The 19,085-nt window shown below is 41.7% G+C and overlaps 1 protein-coding gene across 1 annotated transcript in view; it reads right to left on the reverse strand.

Annotated features, from left to right (window-relative positions):
* Positions 1 to 19,085, reverse strand: part of ATP6AP2 (ATPase H+ transporting accessory protein 2) — a 252,460-nt gene that overhangs the window by 87,132 nt on the left and 146,243 nt on the right. Inside the window, exons 4-5 of the mRNA XM_069636540.1 lie at positions 3,520 to 3,615; positions 2,513 to 2,650 (exon numbers count right to left, since the gene is read on the reverse strand). Of these exons, the coding sequence (XP_069492641.1) occupies positions 2,513 to 2,650; positions 3,520 to 3,615 (234 nt within the window). The remainder of the gene's footprint in view (positions 1 to 2,512; positions 2,651 to 3,519; positions 3,616 to 19,085) is intronic.

Here is a 19,085-nt window from a genome sequence, read left to right on the forward strand (position 1 = left end):
TAACCGCTCCAGCACTCTATAGGAAGATAGTGTGTGCTGGGTCTAGGTATTTAAAAAGACTAGTAAAGTCAATTTAACCTTACATTCTCTGGGAAACAGTAGTTTAACACACATGAAAAGATGATGCCTATGGAGTTGTCTAAAACTCCATAATCAAAGAACACAAGGGTTTAAACACACATCAAAATACATGAGAGTGGGGAAAAAAGGCTCACACACTTTCCAGGTAAAAAAAAAAATCAAGTCCTCAAAATCCAGCAAAGTTGCTGGGGATCTCTAAGGTGAATGGAATTAGCACATTTATGAGAATTCTCCCGAACAGAGCACGGCCGCAGCTCCTTGTCAGCATGTGTTTTCTCCCTCACTCGTGTGGCACATCTGCGGCAGACACTGCTGTGTGCGTTCGCGCATGTCCTCGTCGTAAATTGTCAGAGCTCCCAGTGCAGGCTGGACACGGGGCTCTATGCGGACTAATCGCCAGGCCCAGAGAGGGCCATAAAGACGGAGACAGAGGGAATCTCGAATGAGTCCTCATTACAGCTTAACTGTCAAATCCCACATAACCCCTCTTGTTATGGCCCCCCTCCCTAGCCTAACGTTCATTTCTCCTGAAGTGGGTCAAACTGAAGTCCTCCCACATAACGATGTGGGATGGTAACACTAACCACGTTAAGACGCGACACACCCTATTGTAAGATAGTGTGCTGGGTCTATAAAGAGACAAATGTAAGTAAAGTCAATTTCACTTTACTACTCTTGGAAACTGTAGTTATTCAAGAGAAGGTATTTAAACCTTAGCAGAAATCCAAAGGATTTCTCTCTGACACTGGCCTATCAACAATTAACACACTGATGGCAAATACACTACACTTTTTCCCAAACAAATACCACACTCAAAACGAATGCATTATTCTGCTTCCCACATTTATTATTCCAAAGCTATAACCAACATATCTTCATGCTCAACCGATAAAAGCTTTCAGCGTCTCATATGGAAGGACCCAACTGCGAAGGTTGCAAATGTATGGCTTTCTGCCAAACCAGACATCAATCCTTACAAAAAGGAATAAAACACAATAGTACTTCCAGAGGTTACTGTAGTACTTAAATCAACTAAGAATATCAAACAAACAAGTCTGACCAACCGCAAAGGAAATCTAGAGCAAAGAGACCACACTTAGTACGCCTATGGTAATCTGAACGGTGAAGTCACATGACTCATTCAAGGGTTGAGTTGGTCCCTCCGCCTCCTATGACAGATACTAAAATAGTTTGGAGACTAATGCATCCTCTGCAGGCATCTACGTGGGTCAAAGGTTTGAATGCTGGTTTGCCCACCCAGCCTCTCATCATTCACAAGTCAATAAAAAGGATAACACTAAGCTTGGTAATAACATCCGTTACCAGTGCCTATAGATGATTCACATCATAAAGTGAGCTATATAAAATGTAGTAGTAATTGTTAATTCTCAGAGTCCAGTAACCACTGCCACAATGCTGTATTTTTGGCAATCCCACTTCTCACACTGGTAATCCCTCCAGAAATAATCCCTGCCTGAGCATACACTCCATTTTGTTTGCTTCGCTCTTTACTTCTGTTGGTTTCAATGCCACAAGCAAATCAAAATGTGCTGAGCCTGAGAGCAACACACTCTGCAGGGTAATTGACTAAACGGACATCCACATACTGTGCTTCTCAGGTCAGCACTGCTTTAGACGATCAATAGCATTCCATCCGCTACCATCTGCTCTGTTGAATGTTGAAACCTCATGAGCTGCTGAATTTCACAGCAGCAATAATTAAATATCAAAGATGTTTGCATAAGACACAGTTGTTGTTGGTACAACTGCACAGCTGATATCCAACAGACCACAGTCTTCTGTATGCACAGATTTCACATTGGATGTAGATTGCCTTCTGTCATGACAAGCAGGTGGTAAGGTGGGGTAGGTAAGGGTTTTCTGAACTGGCTCCGCAAGCCTGTCCAGATTGAACTCTGGTGGGTTACAAGATGAGTCATGCGTGTGGTGACCTGTGCAGTGTGGGCCAAGGATCTGGAACTGGGTTCCTTGCATGCACCAGTCCAACAGAGTACAGTGTTAAGAGCAGAAGGGTTGGAGTTACCTAGATATAGATATCGGGGTATCTGGGGTTGTGTCCGATGGGTAATGACAGATGTGTCTCGCAATAAGACATCACAACTCTGTTTCTCCTGTTCCCCAGCACTTGGCAGGTCACTCCAATGAAAGGACATTATACCAACTAGCGGTTATTCACCTCCATTTCAGCACCTTACTTAAGAATGGCTTATCCAGCTGTCTTGCTATGAAATACAGGAGGCATTTTTCTACAAGGCTCTATGCCCATATGCAAATTAATCAAGGTTTAAAGGGTGCCGACAGATCGTTTTGACATTATTTCTAAACTTGTGAATCTTTGCTCGCAAAAAGCAGGATTAAATTGAAACTCCTAAATTAAAAGGTAGCAGGTTTTACCTGCCCGTTACCTTACCTCATTGTTTCTACTCAGGGAGTTCAGTGGCAGACTGTTCAACATTGAGTTGTCTTGAAACAGGCGGTTCCGCAGCTGTCCTAAGGTTACAGACAGGTCTTCAAACACAGAGTTCGCTTTTCCCACCATGTACACCCTCTGCAAGAAATCAAAGAGGTTAAGCCCAATGCATTTCTATCAGAGATCAAAGAGGTTATGCATTTCTATCAGAGAGCACCACAATCTTACCATTTCCCCAAGGAAAGTTACATTCAGATTTAACTTTCCCCAATTCCCTTTTCAAGTGAACCAAAAGGTTTGGTGCAAATGGGTTCCACTGAACCGATTCAGTGACTATGGAGGACCCTCAAAGTCATAATTCTGTGCTATGACATCACCACAGTGAAATACAAGTAAATTCACTTTGGTGATATCACGCCCACACACGCACTTTGCGCCTCTCTCCCGTAATGAAGCGCTCATTGGGTCCCTCATGCTGCTCTGCCTAATCCCAACAGCAGCCCACAGTCCACCCGCACTGGAATCAAGAAATTAGTAACCTCTTTAGAGTAAAGGACCCTACCTTTCTTCTAAAACATGAAAGAAACTAATAGACACCATTATACAATAGAAAACTGTACATTGGTTTCTATTAACCAAGCTACGTATTCCACCTCTAGGTTCAAAATCACACGATAGACAACTCAGTCTTAGCCCAGATTGTCTTTCATATGCAACTCTAAACCCACCAACTATGTACAATTCTACATGTTTATCCCAACATCAATTTGGATCTGTAAATTCAAATGGTGTCAGATGCAGTGCAAATACTAAGCCAATAATATGGCACCATTGGACAGCAGCCACTTCCAAGACTGTACACGTTGCTCAGAAGTGAGCAGTAAGACGCTTGATTAGCTGTATGCAAGGCCAAATAAATTAATTAGGTTTACATTTGTTGCAGATTTTCACTCCAACATGCAAGTCAAACAATCTTCTTCCAGAGTTCATGGCCACGGAATACTCACTTCCTCATTTGGTGCCATCTGCAAAACAACTGGGATTTCTTCGGAAAATGAGGAGTGGACATTATTAGCAACACTGTCCAGGTTGAAGGGCACCGCCTAAAGCAAGCACAAACATGAACATATATGATTTGTTTGGAAAGTAAGTAATTCTGACACATTAGTTGTAAAGTAAGCAAGGAAACACAGGTTGATCATTTGGATTCAAACCATCGTTATCTATGTTAAATGCTCCTCTATAAATGATAAAATGTGAAGGCGATCGATCTCGCAAGCAGTGACAGCATTTTCAGAGGGTATCAAGTGTAAGAATCCCATCTGGTCTGGTGAAGATAGGGGAGATTGCGGGGGGGGGGGATTCGGTGAAGAGCCTGGACTCCAAATAAAATGATGCAGGTAATTCTGCGTCTGAAAGAACTGTGTGCTCATGCTCCTCTATAGATAATAAAATGTGAAGGCGATTGGTCTCGCAGACAGTGACAGCATTTTCAGAGGGTATCAAGTGTAAGAGAATCCCATCTGGTTAATGTAAGGGGGATTGGGGGTGAGGGGCAGGGGGGAGAGCCTGGACTTCAAATAAAATGATGCAGGTCATTCTGCTTCTGAAAGAGCTGTGTGCTCATCAGACTCTTCCATATTGCTGTATACCAAAATCATTTCACTCGTGTTGTTGACTGCCTCCTGACATCAACAACTGCCTTGCAGTGGCAGCTGGACAGGTTTAAAGGTCACATGTGCACTCCTGACAGCTGCTGGAACACAAAGTTGTAACAGGCAGCAGTGACTTTAATAGTCTACATCTCAGATTGAAAACATGAGAGATTTTGCTTTGTACCTGTACTAAGCTATATTATCTATGCCCCGCCCTGTTTTGAAGTGCTACACTGAATTAGGTTTGCTAGGCCACACTGTGCTATGCAATGTTATGCCATGTGAGGTTTTAAGCTGTATAAACATGTTTGTAATGTCTTGCTCTGCTGAGATCAAAGTGTTATTTTCCAAAGTTAAATGCACGTTAACTAGAGTCTACTGGAGTGCTACTTTATGTACTCATTCACTCCTTTTGGCCGAGGGCAGAAGATCAGGACAGTTTCCTTTTATACTTGTTGGTTGGGTTATGTCATATTATGGTGAGGTTTCATTATAATGTTTTGCTTTAAATGTCTAATTTTCAAGCACTTTTGAAGTGGCCATAAAACACCAGGTAGCACCACCGTAAACGTGCAGATAAAATCCAATCTGTTACCTAAACCCTACAGCCCTATTCTGATTCAACACTTGCATGATGCCCACTATTAACAGTACATAGTAACTGCAGCCCAGGCTGACAAGCCGTCAAAGGCTGGATTATGTAAATGAACTCCCATAAGCAACCAGCTTTTCAGGATTCTTGCCTCATACAATATAACCATTACTGTAAATCCCCCTCGCAAGACTCCGGAACCTCCAGGAAGCAGGACCGGGCTTCTGCTCCCAAGGAAACCATTGTAAAAACCCACCCTCATATTGTCCATTCCATTCCAAAGTCCTTTGCCATACAGGTGAAGACCGGTGCTTCCAAGGGAGGAGAAAGCACTTCTACTACGGAGGACCCTATTCATCTCCGGGGCACATGTGGGTTGACACCGCTATGGGCCATGGCCTCTGCTGCCTGTCCACTGGATCCAGGATCCTGCTCACTGGAGGTGAAGGGCCCCTGCAGGTGCTGAGTTGGAGGAAACCCCATTTAATAAAGAAATAAAATCCAAAAATAAAATCTGTGAAAATGAGTAATGCTACATGAAGGAAGTGCAAGCGAGGAGTAAAGTGACCTCGAAATAACACTTTGAACCATCTTGCTTGACAAGAAAGAGTTTTTTTTTCAAAGTTAAAGAAGGGGAATGAAATGAGTAAAAAGAAATTAAATCCAGAATAATTTTACAAAGTAAACTGTTGGAAAAGCAATGCATTAAACAAACTATATTATTCAGAGAATGTAGAAATTGAGAAATCATTTTTAAAAAAGCAACAGACCGGGTTCTTTTTGTCAATATTAAAAAGGGGCTTAAAATAGCACACATACGTCATTGGTAGGACATTGTAAGATTGTTACCTTGTTTGAACAGAAGCTGATGCACATCTTGGGTATTTAAGCACCAGAATATGTTTTCTGGATTTGAGGAGGGGTGGCAGAAAGAGAAATCTTAAATGCTGCAACCTGATCACATAATTATCTTGATGGCGGCGGTGGCAGAATTAATCATTCAGTGAGGTTAAGTCAACAGAGTCACAGTTTGTGAATGGTGCTAAATCTTCTTCAGAGGTGTTATTGCATCTCCGAGGACCTCCAAGACTGGTCGAAGAAGAATAATTTGGTGTTTTCATATAGCACTCCATGTCATGTTACTCGGAGCAATGTAATATATCTGTCATTATTTCATCATTTAATAGTACTCAATTCATCAACTTTAGAAGGATGAAGAGTTGACAGCAATGGCGTCATTCGAAGTAGCGAAAATGCTGGCTGGCTTTATGTTAGAGGTGAGCACTTAACCTGTGAGCTCTCCACCTAGCAAGCAGCGCTATAGATTCAAGAGGCCTGCTATGGAGTGAGTGGACATAGCAGAGGAGAATGGGCTATAAGTGTTGAGTGCAACATTTATTTATAGTTACATAGTGCATAAGCACTGGCCCGTAGGCATATTACTGCGGACATGGCGCACACAACAACAAACAAAAAGATCAGGAATCCAGCACCCTATCCAGAGCTAGGCCAGTGGTCAGCAGAACAAAATCGTTTTTAGTCTGGGTTTGAACTTAAAGACTGGCAAAATCTTAGATCGGGGTAGTGTATTCCAGGTCTTGTGAGCGGCATAAGTGAACGAACCCTGAGCCATAGCATCAAGCTTCACCTGGGGAGCTTGTAGGAGGCCCAAATTATTTGACCTCAGGGTCCTTCGTGGCAGCAGCCAACAGACGATTGGACATATAACCCGGGCTAGTTCCATACAGGCATTTATGGGTAATGCAGAGGATTCGGAATGAGAATCTGCTGGCTATAGGGAGCCTGTGCAATGCCCTCTTGGCCTCCGAGATGTGATCCTTCCTCCTCCGGCCTTCTACAACTCTAACAGCATTGTTTTGGATGATCTGGAAGTGCATAATTTCCCCCTTGCTTGCACCTTGTAGCAGACTAGAGGCATAATCCAGATTGGCTCTGATAATCACTCAGGCAATAACAGCAGATTTCACGGGACAAAAGAGGCCTCGGCTGTGCAAGAAGTTTTAGGTTGTAAGAAGTAGATTAAACCATGCAACTTACATGGGTCTTCCTTCCAATTTCCTGGTTAATCACCATGCCCAGTGTCCTAACTTTAGGGAGTTTAAGGTGGCACACTTGGACCTTGCAACACACCCTGGCTTCGGACACAAGAACGCAGTTTGTTTCGTGTACCAGTGCCCACTGCCCAATGTTGCTCTTTTACACCGGATAAGGCTGAGGTGCATAGAGGCTTGTCTAAGGCCTTCCCTGACTTTCCGGTCCCAAAAGGTTATTTTATGTGATACTATGATGGATAAATGGATGCCTGCCACTCACTCCGCAATTTCCCCTCAGTGTGTTAGGTAAGGGAATTGGGTTTTTTGTACTGTACATATAGGTTTAGTGTGTAGACTCATGAATGATCTTTATGGGCATGGCCTCTTTACTTTCAGTGTAGGCATTTCTGATTGATGAAGGTGTTGGAGGGAGGCGGAGAATAGTCCAACCTACAACAAGGCAGTACATACAGTATGCACGTAATATGGTTGGCGCAAAGAACAAAAACAAGGTGGACCCCATTAAAATAAAAAAAATGGGTGCCGGCTGATGCTTCCCCCCAGAAAAAAACAATGTTATACTTATAAAAAGGAGGTGCATTACATTAGTAACCATTTGGATTCCGAATCCAGGCCTGAATGATTGCCAGCCAAGATCTCAAGTGTAACTTTCCAGCTGTAACAAAGTGCTAGAGTATATTTTACAGAGCACGAAAGATCCTTTGAAACGGTTTGTTTTATGTTTCACTTGAACATTTACATGACATTAACAAAATCTATCTAAATAAGGAGAAATCGGTTTGGCATTCCGGTAGGTTTTGAATGATCAATTACAAGAATGGAATTAAGCAGCCTAATGAGAAACCCGACAGTACACACATTATGGGGGATTTTTGTTCTGTGGTATATTTTTTAAAAGCCTTTTTCTAATGCCCAATTGCCACTACACTTCCAGATAGTTCATGACTGGCTAACACACCAACAGCACACAAGACCATCTTGCTTGAAATTAAATGGGCCTTCAAGGCATTCAGATGGGTGGAAATGCACTTGTAAAGACTGTATGCCATTCATTCATTTGCAAGTAAGATTATTAGATCAGATTGCAAATTGATTGCTGGCAGTGGATTAGCTTAGACAAATATGTAAAAGTTAACATTTTAAAAGTCTATGAGCCTCATTACGAGTATGGCGGTAAGTGGTAAAATTGGAGGTAATATGCCAAATTATGAGTTTTGGCTTTGAGTGGATGATTTACCTCCAGCAAAACCTTGGAGGTAAATCTTCCCACTCAAGGCCGGGAAAAAAAAAATAAAAAATAAAAAATCGGCAGAATTGTAATTACTGCAGCAGTATTTCTGCCAAAAATCTCTGAAAATGGGGATTTACACCACCTACCACTATTGGTAAATCCACAGGACCAAGTGGTAACTGTAAATCCTTTTGGTGGTATTTCAGAGGATTTACCTCTGAAATACCTCCAAACTCATAATGAGACCCTATATATCTTTGATTTTATTTGGAAGTTTAATGTCAGATGCAAATAATTACTTGTGCACCTGAAAGACACCCTTCAACAAGTAAAAGAAAGCACAAACTATCGCAATTACTAGGCCCTTTCTGTACATCAGCGATTGGGCTACTGATGCCAAGGAAAACTGGACATGCAGTACTATCCTAGTTGAGATGGAAAATTGGCACTTCTAAAATTCTAGAATCTAAGCATTTGGAGTGCGATTACCAGCAAAAGAACTCAGCTCGAATCCCATAGGATTTATTTTGAAGCTCTGAAACTTGAATGATCCCTGGATTTCCCAGCATGTGTCATATTAGATGTCATGTGCAAAGGCAAATATATCTGCGATTTTAAACTTAAATGACAAATGGATTGCATTTTGCAATGTATTTCATTTAACTCTAGTGAAATGATGCAAGTATAAAAGAACCATTAATTATAATAGTTTATATCACCATGTATTCTATTAGTCTTGAATTGGTGCATGACTGTATATGTAAACTTGGATTCAGCTTGGAGCAGTTATCTCCTACCTCAGCAATGTGCGTTATAGACTGGTCACAATGGTTTGTTTTTCTACCATAAGAATCACAGGTCAGGGCTTGTTCATACCAGTTCTCAAGGCTAATGCAAGTCATAAGACTCCAAATCGTGAGTTGCCTCCGCCTGAAAATCACGTTTAAATCCGATATTAAACAGTAATATGGAAAAGAGCTCGTTTATAATAGAGCACCGAGGACCTCTAAGACCGCAAAATGATACATTCATTTCAAGATTAACAAAAATCAAATCAACAATTTATAAAATTTAGATTTGAAAGCGCTAGAAACTTGAAACCAATTGTGACTTGTAGGTAAGAAAATCTTCAGTTCACAAATATAACTTTCACATTGTTTATTATTCAAATGATGAAAATCAAAAAAATGAATAACTGCTTAAATAAACATGCCACAGACACTGGTAAAAGTCTGTGTGCAGGGTAACACACAATGTTCAATAGTTTATATTTTATTGAATTTGAATGTTTCTGTCAAAAGCTATGGGGGGAAACAAATAACTTATCTGCCAGACTAGGAGCGATTGCCATACAAGTCAGAAGTCTAGGAGTGAATAGCAACCACCTTTTAGGTCACACGATTAGGGGAGGGTTTTGCGATTATAAAAGACTGCACATAGATAGGATTTGATTATTATTATTGTATCAACAAAAAGGAGAGGACTGGCGTGACACCAACTGTGAGAGCTGGGATTTCCATATATGCTGCATGGAGATGGCCCCCATTCTAATAATAGGAGCGGTCCAAAGGGGAAGCTGACCATACAGCAGCATGCAGACCTTGCTGATGGAGGAAATCCAAGCCGAGAGGCTACAGGATGATTCTCAAGAATAGAAATCAACATTTGTATGCAAGTGCTTTAAACCCCGCCACAACACACCAGATTGCCTTATAATGTGGTCCTGTATAGTTCCCTGGGAAGAGGGTGGACTAGGAGCAACAAAGGGGATGCTAGTTTTAAAGAGCCACAGGTGAAGAGAAAGATTCAAATGTACTGTATTTTTCCCATTGCAGCTTAGTGCAAATTGAGAATTTTATTTCTAAAAAACCTACTGCAATTTTGTATTGAGTAGGATGCAAAACTGACAATGTAATTATGTGCAACTTAAACGCATTTTTGTTTTTGGAAAATTAAAATTCCATGTGTTGCTGCTGGCATAGTCCGTGATTCGGGTCAAAGTAGACATGAAACTATCACCCGACATAAATTCATTAATAATTAGTGCTTGTGGGAGCCTGGTCGTTAAATAGATATTTGTGAAAAAAAGTAGTTTAACAGATTTATTTCCTATTCACAGAAAACAGTACAAAACCCATTAAATCCCTTATCCTGAAATGCAAGGTGGATCTATTTGTGATGTGAAAGGACAAGGATGCTTTTACCGTTGTACCGTTTAAATGGAGAATATTACATCTTCATCCAAAAACTAGAGGTATGAAGGCAAAGGATTAAAACTGCATTGAAACCTGCATACATACGTTGGGAAGCCCTTGTACCACATTTACTTGAGAAGCTGTGAATGTTATGGCAGTGTTCCGATTCTGTAAATGGTGGGTGTCATTGGGAAAATTAGAAACAATATTGTAATGCATTTGAGAATGCAATTTTATACATCATGTTGAAAAGCCTTTGTACAGTTAAGCATTGAGAGATATTTTATGAAACAATGGCAGACAATACTAAATCAGAAGCACTTAAACTTTTAAATGTGATATGATCTATGGGTGTATGCTACTTCCAAGGCAACTAATCTACACAGTCCCAAACAAAATGTTACTGAAAAAAGCGGAAATCTTGCGCTCCAAGATTTATAAAAAAAAAAACAAAAAAAAAAAAACTTTATTTTGTTCAAACAATGATACATTTTCTGGACTGCAACCAAAACATTTTCTCAAATACTGCTACATCTTTCATTAAATTCTTCTCAAAGCATTTGATCTGTTTTGTAATCAGTGAATCCACTATTTGGTAAAACCTTGTCCTTCCTATGATAACTTTTTAGTTAGTACATCTTTAACATCAATAGGTGCAATATTATATTAGTGCACCATTGTTTTGATCAGTTTCTTGAAGGGTTTTACACTCTATACATGCTTATCCTCGGCAATCCTTATTATATACTCAATCTCTTACACTTCATACATCGCCATCTGCTGAGATTCCTTTATTCAGTAACATTGCGAGAGATGTATATTGACATTTTCATTTTTGTAAAAAGAAATAAAGGCCTATTGGCACCCCGGGAAGTACACCGTGGTGCTAATAGCCATAATGAGTTACCTGGGCCATTCCGGGTGGTAACGGCAGAAAAAGACACAACTTACTCGCACAGAGGACCATTAACACCACAGTAACTAGTCAACATGGCCATATTAAGGGAGTTTTTGTACAACCACCCGTTGAGGACTCTACAATCACTAATCGTATGGTGAGGCCAGCCCTACAGATAAGGGGAGTATCAGCCATTTTTACTCCCTATGGAAAGGCAAATACTCCCCCCCAAAATATATGGAGTACAAATAAAAACACAGAAGGCGATTTCCCCAACTCCTCCTCCTCCAGCCTCCCTGCGTACAGCCACACAGCTCGGTAGAAAAGTTTGGACCAGTAGTACAAGTAGGGCCACAGGAAGAAACTATTACTGCCCGATCTGAAGAGGTAAACATCTATCTTTTAATCAGCATGAATAACTACAAGGAAATATTTATAACATTTTTTACTCACTTATAAAATACTCCCATTTGGAATGGGACATATTGTTTTACTCCCTAAAAAATGTTTTGACTCTGAACTTAAAAAAAATAGGGAGTAAATTGCAAATTTTATCTGTATCTTATCAGGAGCACTGTGTGGGGCAAAAGCACCCAAGCAAACACAAAGTACAATGTCTCTTAAACCCAAGTACAGTGGTTGGCTGACACAAAAGGTGCAATTAGTCCACACACTTCTAAATATAAAATATGATACACGAATATATTCACAAATATACATTTACTGTGTTACACATAACTATCAGGTCAAATTGTTACTTCAGCAAGAAAAGCATAGTATAAAAATATGGATATAAAAACAGTAAATGTAATTGAGGACTGTACTCTGCCCTACACCTAAATATCCACTATCTAAAGACAGGCACACAACATATAATGACAAAGGGGAAGAAAAGGCCAATCAGACATTACTAATTACACATTTAAAAATACCTAGTGCTTGTACAAACAGTATATTGTGCTAAAAGATCCAACCTACTCAAGTACTTTGTAGGTCCACTACCTGGTGATATGAACACAACACAAAGACAAGGGGTTAGAAGAAAAGGGAACCAAGCATTTAAAAACACAATACACAAATATTCACTATAGGATCCCTGGGCCAACACCAACAAAACACAGCCTTTCTGGCCTTGTAGGAGAGTATCTGTAAAATGCAAACCCACACATCCCAGTCAAAACAAAGAGCTAGGGGGTGGAAAGCAATTCTGAAAAACTGCAGGGGCCTCCGAAAAATAGTACAGTTAAGAAAAAGTGTTCCAAACCATTGATTTAAGGATGGATGCAGGAAGGAAAGGCCCTGGAGTCCTGTCAGCAACTGGGGAAATGGGATTGCACACACCTGTATTCGGGGGGGGGGGGGGGCGGATAATCAAGTCAGTATTGGCAATGCAAGCCACATATTGGCTTACTGTAAGGACCTGGTGCACTAAAGTGCAATGGAATTTGAAGTTCAGGTGAGTTATTTTACAGCTGTAGGAACCGTCCAATTACTCCTGTTTCTTTTAATCATAACATTTTTCCCTCCCAGAGAAGGCAACAGCTTGTTATCTTAGTAGTTGACCTTATACAATAGAGGAATGGTCCCAGGCATTGGGGGCCAGGGAGTAAGCTTTGCAGGACGTAAATAGTTTCACCCAGGTTAGTCCCCACGGTCACTCCAGATTGCATTTCCTCCATCATTCTTTCTAGCACCAGGCAACCAAATAGCAGAACCTTTATTGCCTTTCCTGTTTCAGCATCTTTAGCAACTGAAGTGTATTCTGGCAGCAGATCCGTTCCTTATGATCTGTAAGCCTGATTGATGACAGCCTAATGGGCAAATACAATAAACCTCTTTTCCACCTTTGCACTAATAACTTAATGGACAGCATGCTTTTAAGCAGTGGCACCTGTTGAACCTTTGGGTTGGATTTGAAAGTTTTGGTGGAAAAACCGCCATCAGCATTCCACCTCCTCCGTCCCTCCCCCACCCAGAACCCTTCCCCAAGAGCTGTACCCCCTTCCCCACTGTTGCCTCCAATCCACCATTTTATACCATTGATCCTATGTTTCGGAGAGAAGGAAGAAAACAATGGCTGCTGTATATTTATGGCAGGCACTGCAACACCAACATTTATCAACCAGTACCAACTTTTCCATACTTGACAGGGTTTAGGAGGAAGGGTTCACCCGGGCCAATTTGGAAGTGGTGAATCTTAGAGGCCGGGTGCACTTCAAGCTGGTCTTACTGCCTTTCGTTAAAATACCCAAAAAGAGTTAAGCCCTGAAAAATATAGGCATTTTGAAATATTAGGACCATCTGATGATGACCCCCAGGAATTACACAAACAAAGCTGAAGGATCCCAGAACACCAAAACATCTTAACCCAAAGACTAACCGCTGGCAGTCAAAAAGCAAAACAAATGTAAGACTCCTCCCTGACCCTCCCAAGAGGGGTTCAAAGAGACGAAGGCTTAAAGCAAGAGGGGAGGAAATATGGCTACAAACTTAGGAAAAAATGAATGCGGGAACATGATCTGAGGGACCGAGTTTCCACTTCCTAGCGTGGCTCCAGCAAATCGAGTAGAAGTGGTAAGCATAAGTCACAGAAACTCTTTTGTTCATAGGATGCAGCTCCAGCTGTGTAAAACAGTTACAACTATAGAGGACATACAGGCAACATACCACAAGACTGGTTCAAAATACCCATGGCTGGTTTAACAAATGCACATCCGTTGAATACACATTCCGTACCTTATCTGATTAGGCCATAACAAACACCTAAAAGTTGCCACAAGGTCTAAGGGTGAGCCAGTGTTGCATGTTGCTATATGAATCGTGGAACACAGAAGGTAGTACTTGAAGTACACACTACAATAATTGGAGGAACTTGGAGGGGAAAATTGAGGTAAGAGTTTAAGGGATGGCTAAAAAAAGATAGTTCTGATTCTGGGAAGCCTACCTATGGCTATCTATGAAGGATGAGTGCAGTTATATCCTGAACCGAAGAGCTCCGCTCGATGCTCCGGATACCCAAGGACTTACAAGGCACCCACACGCTGCACCTAGAGAAACTCTTTGAGAAGAATTCTCCTTGAAGTACAATTGTTCACACACAGAGCAGATTAGGTGTATTTAACCTATCAACAAGATAGTGTCAAAGAATCAGGAAGCAAGGTGCCAGAGGCAATAGAAAAAGGAATTGAATTCAAGAAACACATGTATTGTTGGAACAAATAGTGTCATTAGCCCTGAAGATGGACTGTCAGAAAAGTCCGAAACGCGTTGGCAACACACTGATAAATCTTGATACTAGTTTGGTTTGGTGACTTTAACCAAGAAATTTGTCTTACTTTATTTTGTCATTACCCAAAAAGGGATTTTGTGAATTCATGTATGAAAACAAAGTTTTATGATTTAGAATGTATTTAACAATAAGGCTTTGAGAGAAAAAAACTATATATTTTGATTAAAATAACCCATGAAGGGTTTTTCTACTTTCACTAAGGTTGTAATATTTTGTATCAAATAACGGATTTGCGAAATTGTGACACCCTGTGAATTGAATCCAAGAAAGTAAAATACTATTGTTGGATATAACACAACAGTGAAGCGGTGACTGTACACCTTGCCTAACCACCTCGTACCTTAGGAATTTAAAACCTAAAAAAAGAAATCATACCTTCAGTCAAAATCTGAATTGCAAGCAGTGGGAACCTTCCTATAGCCCACGTGCCTGCAACACTAATACGTTTTGGGATTTTATTCCCTCTGGAGTGCACTAAGGGTTGGCAGGTAGTAATACACGCCTTTCCTTTGCAGTTATATCCTGGCAATCTTAAAGCGTATACGTAAAGAAAACAATCAGCCTAGTGGAAGAAAGGGATGGTTTGGTGACAGCTGCATGAGGGTCAGGCAAACCATTTGTTCCCAATGATGAAGACCTTGTAAGGCTGATGGGGAAGATCAGCGGAGGAGAAAGACCATAGCCATTACCAATCTTAAAAACATCCACGGAGATATATATATATATATATACACACACACACATATAAACTCTCAAGAGGAAAACCCTACATAAACAAAAAAAAAACAAGTTGGCCTTTAGAATCATTGAAAGGGATACATCTGAAAGAATTGGGACTCATTTTCAATGGCCAACCCCCAACCCCCCAAAAACAGAGTCTGAGTGCCCTCCACCCCATGCTAGAGCATGATTACACCACTTTTGCAGATAACCGTTTAGTTCTGACTTAGTGATATCTTGAATATGTAGGAGGGACAGGAACTGGCACTAGCACTCTTTACAGGCAAAATAATCATGGACCCGATTGTGCCAAAATAAAACAAGGGCAGCAAAAACAGATGTCATAGTCATTTGTCAATGCTGCCTTGTGCATGGCCTGTGAATAGTGTGAAATGAAGCCAACACCTCTAGTCAGAGAAGCCTACCTGTACAATCCCAAACATATGGAGGTGCAACTTGGTTAGACCAAGCAATAAATTACCAAGGAATTGACCAAAATCCTATCGGTGAAATTCCTTGATAGATGAGAAGGGCTTTTGTATGATACTGCTGAAGCATCTTGACAAATATAGCAAAAGAACCTTCTATCCTGCATGTTAGGCATTGGTTCTCGGAAGGTTAGCATATCAGCCATTATGCCCTTGTGCTACACGAGTCACGCCTAAACCAACAGTTTTGTGCTTCCAACCAATGGAATGGGGGTAAGGGGACGGAATAGTGGCCCAATATACATTTTTCCAACAAGCCAGTTTCCGTGATAAAAGAAAACGTTTTAGTGCAAATGTGACAACACTGGGATACACTGACTGGTATGTAGTCAAGCTGCAAAATCCAACATGTGAGGGCTGAAATAGGATCAGTTGATGGTGAAGGGATAATTGGAGTTTTTCCTTTGATTTCTGTAATTAAAACGAGCAGACATTCATAAAGTCTGTTACTCTCCTCATCGGGACTGGACATATGGTTCTGAGAAATCCCTTTTGGTTGTCAATATCTTAAAAGACCAAAATGTAGCCAAAGTCCTAGGACGGCGGTGCAGTAATACAGTGGTAAATGTTTTCCCCACACCGCGATACTTGTGATGAGGCCCCATGTATTTACTTTTAGTTAACCAAGTTACACATTCTGACAACAAAAAAAAGACCTACACGGATATTGTGCACAAGAATGTACCTGGTTAGAAGATCAGTCTGAAGGTTGTACTACATACATCATCATGAACATTTTGTAATGAGGGAGATGGATGTAACACAATAAAAAGTTAAGCCCGGTTTGGGATATAAACCGACATTACACAGGATATTTACACTTCCTGTTCCATCTATGGCAGGTAAGATCATATAGCGAAACGGCCACTGAAAGTAAAGTTTGCCGGTTGCCAGCTTTGACGATGCCAATACAGTTCAGGAGTCCCCCAATGTCCTCCCTCTAATCTTAACCATGATGTGACTAGGTTAAGATTAGAGGGAGGACATTGGGGGACTCCTGAACTGTATTGGCATCGTCAAAGCTGGCAACCGGCAAACTTTACTTTCAGTGGCCGTTTCACGTTTCAGCTCCTTGCAGTACAGAAAATAGCAATAAGTGCGGTTCCTGGCTGTCAAGGTGGACTTTCCTCACATCTGAGGTCCCGCACTCCACTGAGGGGGGTCAGGCTTGGTCAGTCCTGCTTCATGGGAGTCCGAAGGATCTTCCAAAAGCTTTAGGTCAGCTTACAAGCAACGCACACAATCTGGTGTCCCTCTCCCTGGCTCTACGGTTTCCTGCAGCAACTCTGAGGGAACTCAACCAGCTCAGAGATGGGTGTCCAGGTAGCTTACTTGGCAGCTGATTGGTCCTACCAACTGAAAAGGGAGAAGTCGTCCTTCCAGGGCTTCTCTGTCGATGCGAACTTGGCGATTCGGACCTGCAGCAGGTCTTCACCGGGCAAACCAACAGTCCAGGAGTTGCAGCAGCCGTCCTCTATGGTTCCTTCGTCCAGTGGTCGACTCTACCTTCCAAGCCAAGAGACTCACCTTTTATTCAGTTCTCTCCCATTCATTCCAGCCTAGCTGCCACTTACCCAGCAGGGTGGTTGTCCTTGCCGGACAGTCAGCCAGCCAATCGTCAGAGTGCATTTGGGTCTCCTAGGAGACTAAGCACACTTCCTGCCTACCCCAGACACTCTGGAGCCAGAGGCGGGTTTCACTCCTGAAGCCCGCCAAAGGCGAATGAACAAAGAGACCAAACTTGGTTTGGCGCGCAGAGAAAAGGACCTTTCCACAAAGAAATGGAGACCATTTTAACAAAAGGAGGCTCAGCGCCATTTTGAAAAACATGGCTCCCGTGATTTAACGTTACCGGAGCTGCTGACAGTTCGCGGTCGGGTTAAATCACAGTAGTTCATTGCAAAACCACTGCCACCAGCCATTTTGAGAGGAAGGGGCAACATGAATGCTACATGAGCAACTAGATATCGGGGATACTAAGTAACTCCTCCAGCACTCTATTGTAAGATAGGTGTGTTGTGTCTAGATTTTTATAGGACTTAGTGAAGTCAATTTCACTCCACTGCTCTGGGAAAACGTAGTTGATCCCAGAGCGGGTGTTTGGACCTTGGGAAATCTAAGGGACTGCCCTGAAGGTGCTTTGTGACAATTGTAAAAGATGCCTATGGCGTTGGTTAGACTCCATAACCAAGGAGAAGCAGTGTATAGAATCACAGAAAAATACATGAGTGGGAAAAAGGGTCTCACTCTCTCCAGGTTGAAAATAAATCAAGTCCTCGAGTTCGTTTGTTTATTTGATAATGTGCACCAGATACAAGAATGTTTAGGACTTAGTTACAACATACAGGTCAATACATACATCACATGACATTTGCAATACATACAGTTATAGGCGGGGGATGTCCAACAAAGTTGCTGGGGGTCTCTAGGGTGGATGGAGTTGGCACATTTTTGAGAATTCCCCCTAACACTCGTCCCCTCCCGTCCCCCCCCAGACTAAGGGACAGGAGGATTTAATCCACCCCTGGATGAATCTCCTTACTCTAGTCGGTCATACATTCTGGAGTGACCATCAGCGTTTTGGTGATTACACCCTGACCTGTGTTCAATGGTAAAAACCAAACCCCTGTAGGCTGATTGACCATCTTAACAAATTAGGATTCTCCCCCTTCATCTGCATTAACCGTATGGTCTAGACTTTTTCAAAGACCACACAATGGCAAAACATTCTCGTTCTATGGCTGCCCACCTTGTCTCTGGTTCCTTAAGCTTCCTGCTGATGAAGCAGATTGGGTGTTCCCTGCCTTTTTTCATCCAGCTGACTCAGAACTGCACCTATACCTGTATTGGAAGCATCCGTCTGTACAATAAAGGATTGGCTATAGTCAGGAGCTCTTAAGACTGGAGCTTGACAAAGGGCCTGCTTAAGTCCTTCAAATGCCTTCCTGTACTCCTCATTCCACCTGACCTTCTTGGGGAATTTGGGTGAGGAGATCGCATTTAAGGGACAAGCTATGGTCCCATAGTTCTATATGAAGTTCCTATAGTACCCTGTGAGACCTAGAAAGGCTCTCACTTGGGTTTGAGTAATAGGGCTGGCCCAGTCTTGTACAGCTTGTACCTTGCTAGGCAATGGCCTTATTTCACCTCCTCCTACCTCATGTCCAAGTAGACCACTTTACTCTGACCAATTTGACATTTACTTGCCTTTATGGTCAGATTGGCCTGCTCAAGAGCCTGCAATACGTATCCTAGGTGGTCAACATGATCTTTTTAAGTAGGACTGAACACTGCAATGTCATCTAAGTATGCCATGCAGAAGTCCTCCATCCCATTCAGAACCTGATTCACCATATACTGGAATGTAGCAGGTGCTTTTTTTTATCCAAAAGACATGACCTTAAACTGGTAGAGGCCTGCTGGGGCGAAA

This window comes from Ambystoma mexicanum, chromosome 7p (genome assembly GCF_040938575.1).
Source record: "Ambystoma mexicanum isolate Mex_15411 chromosome 7p, UKY_AmexF1_1, whole genome shotgun sequence".
Taxonomy (NCBI): domain Eukaryota; kingdom Metazoa; phylum Chordata; class Amphibia; order Caudata; family Ambystomatidae; genus Ambystoma; species Ambystoma mexicanum.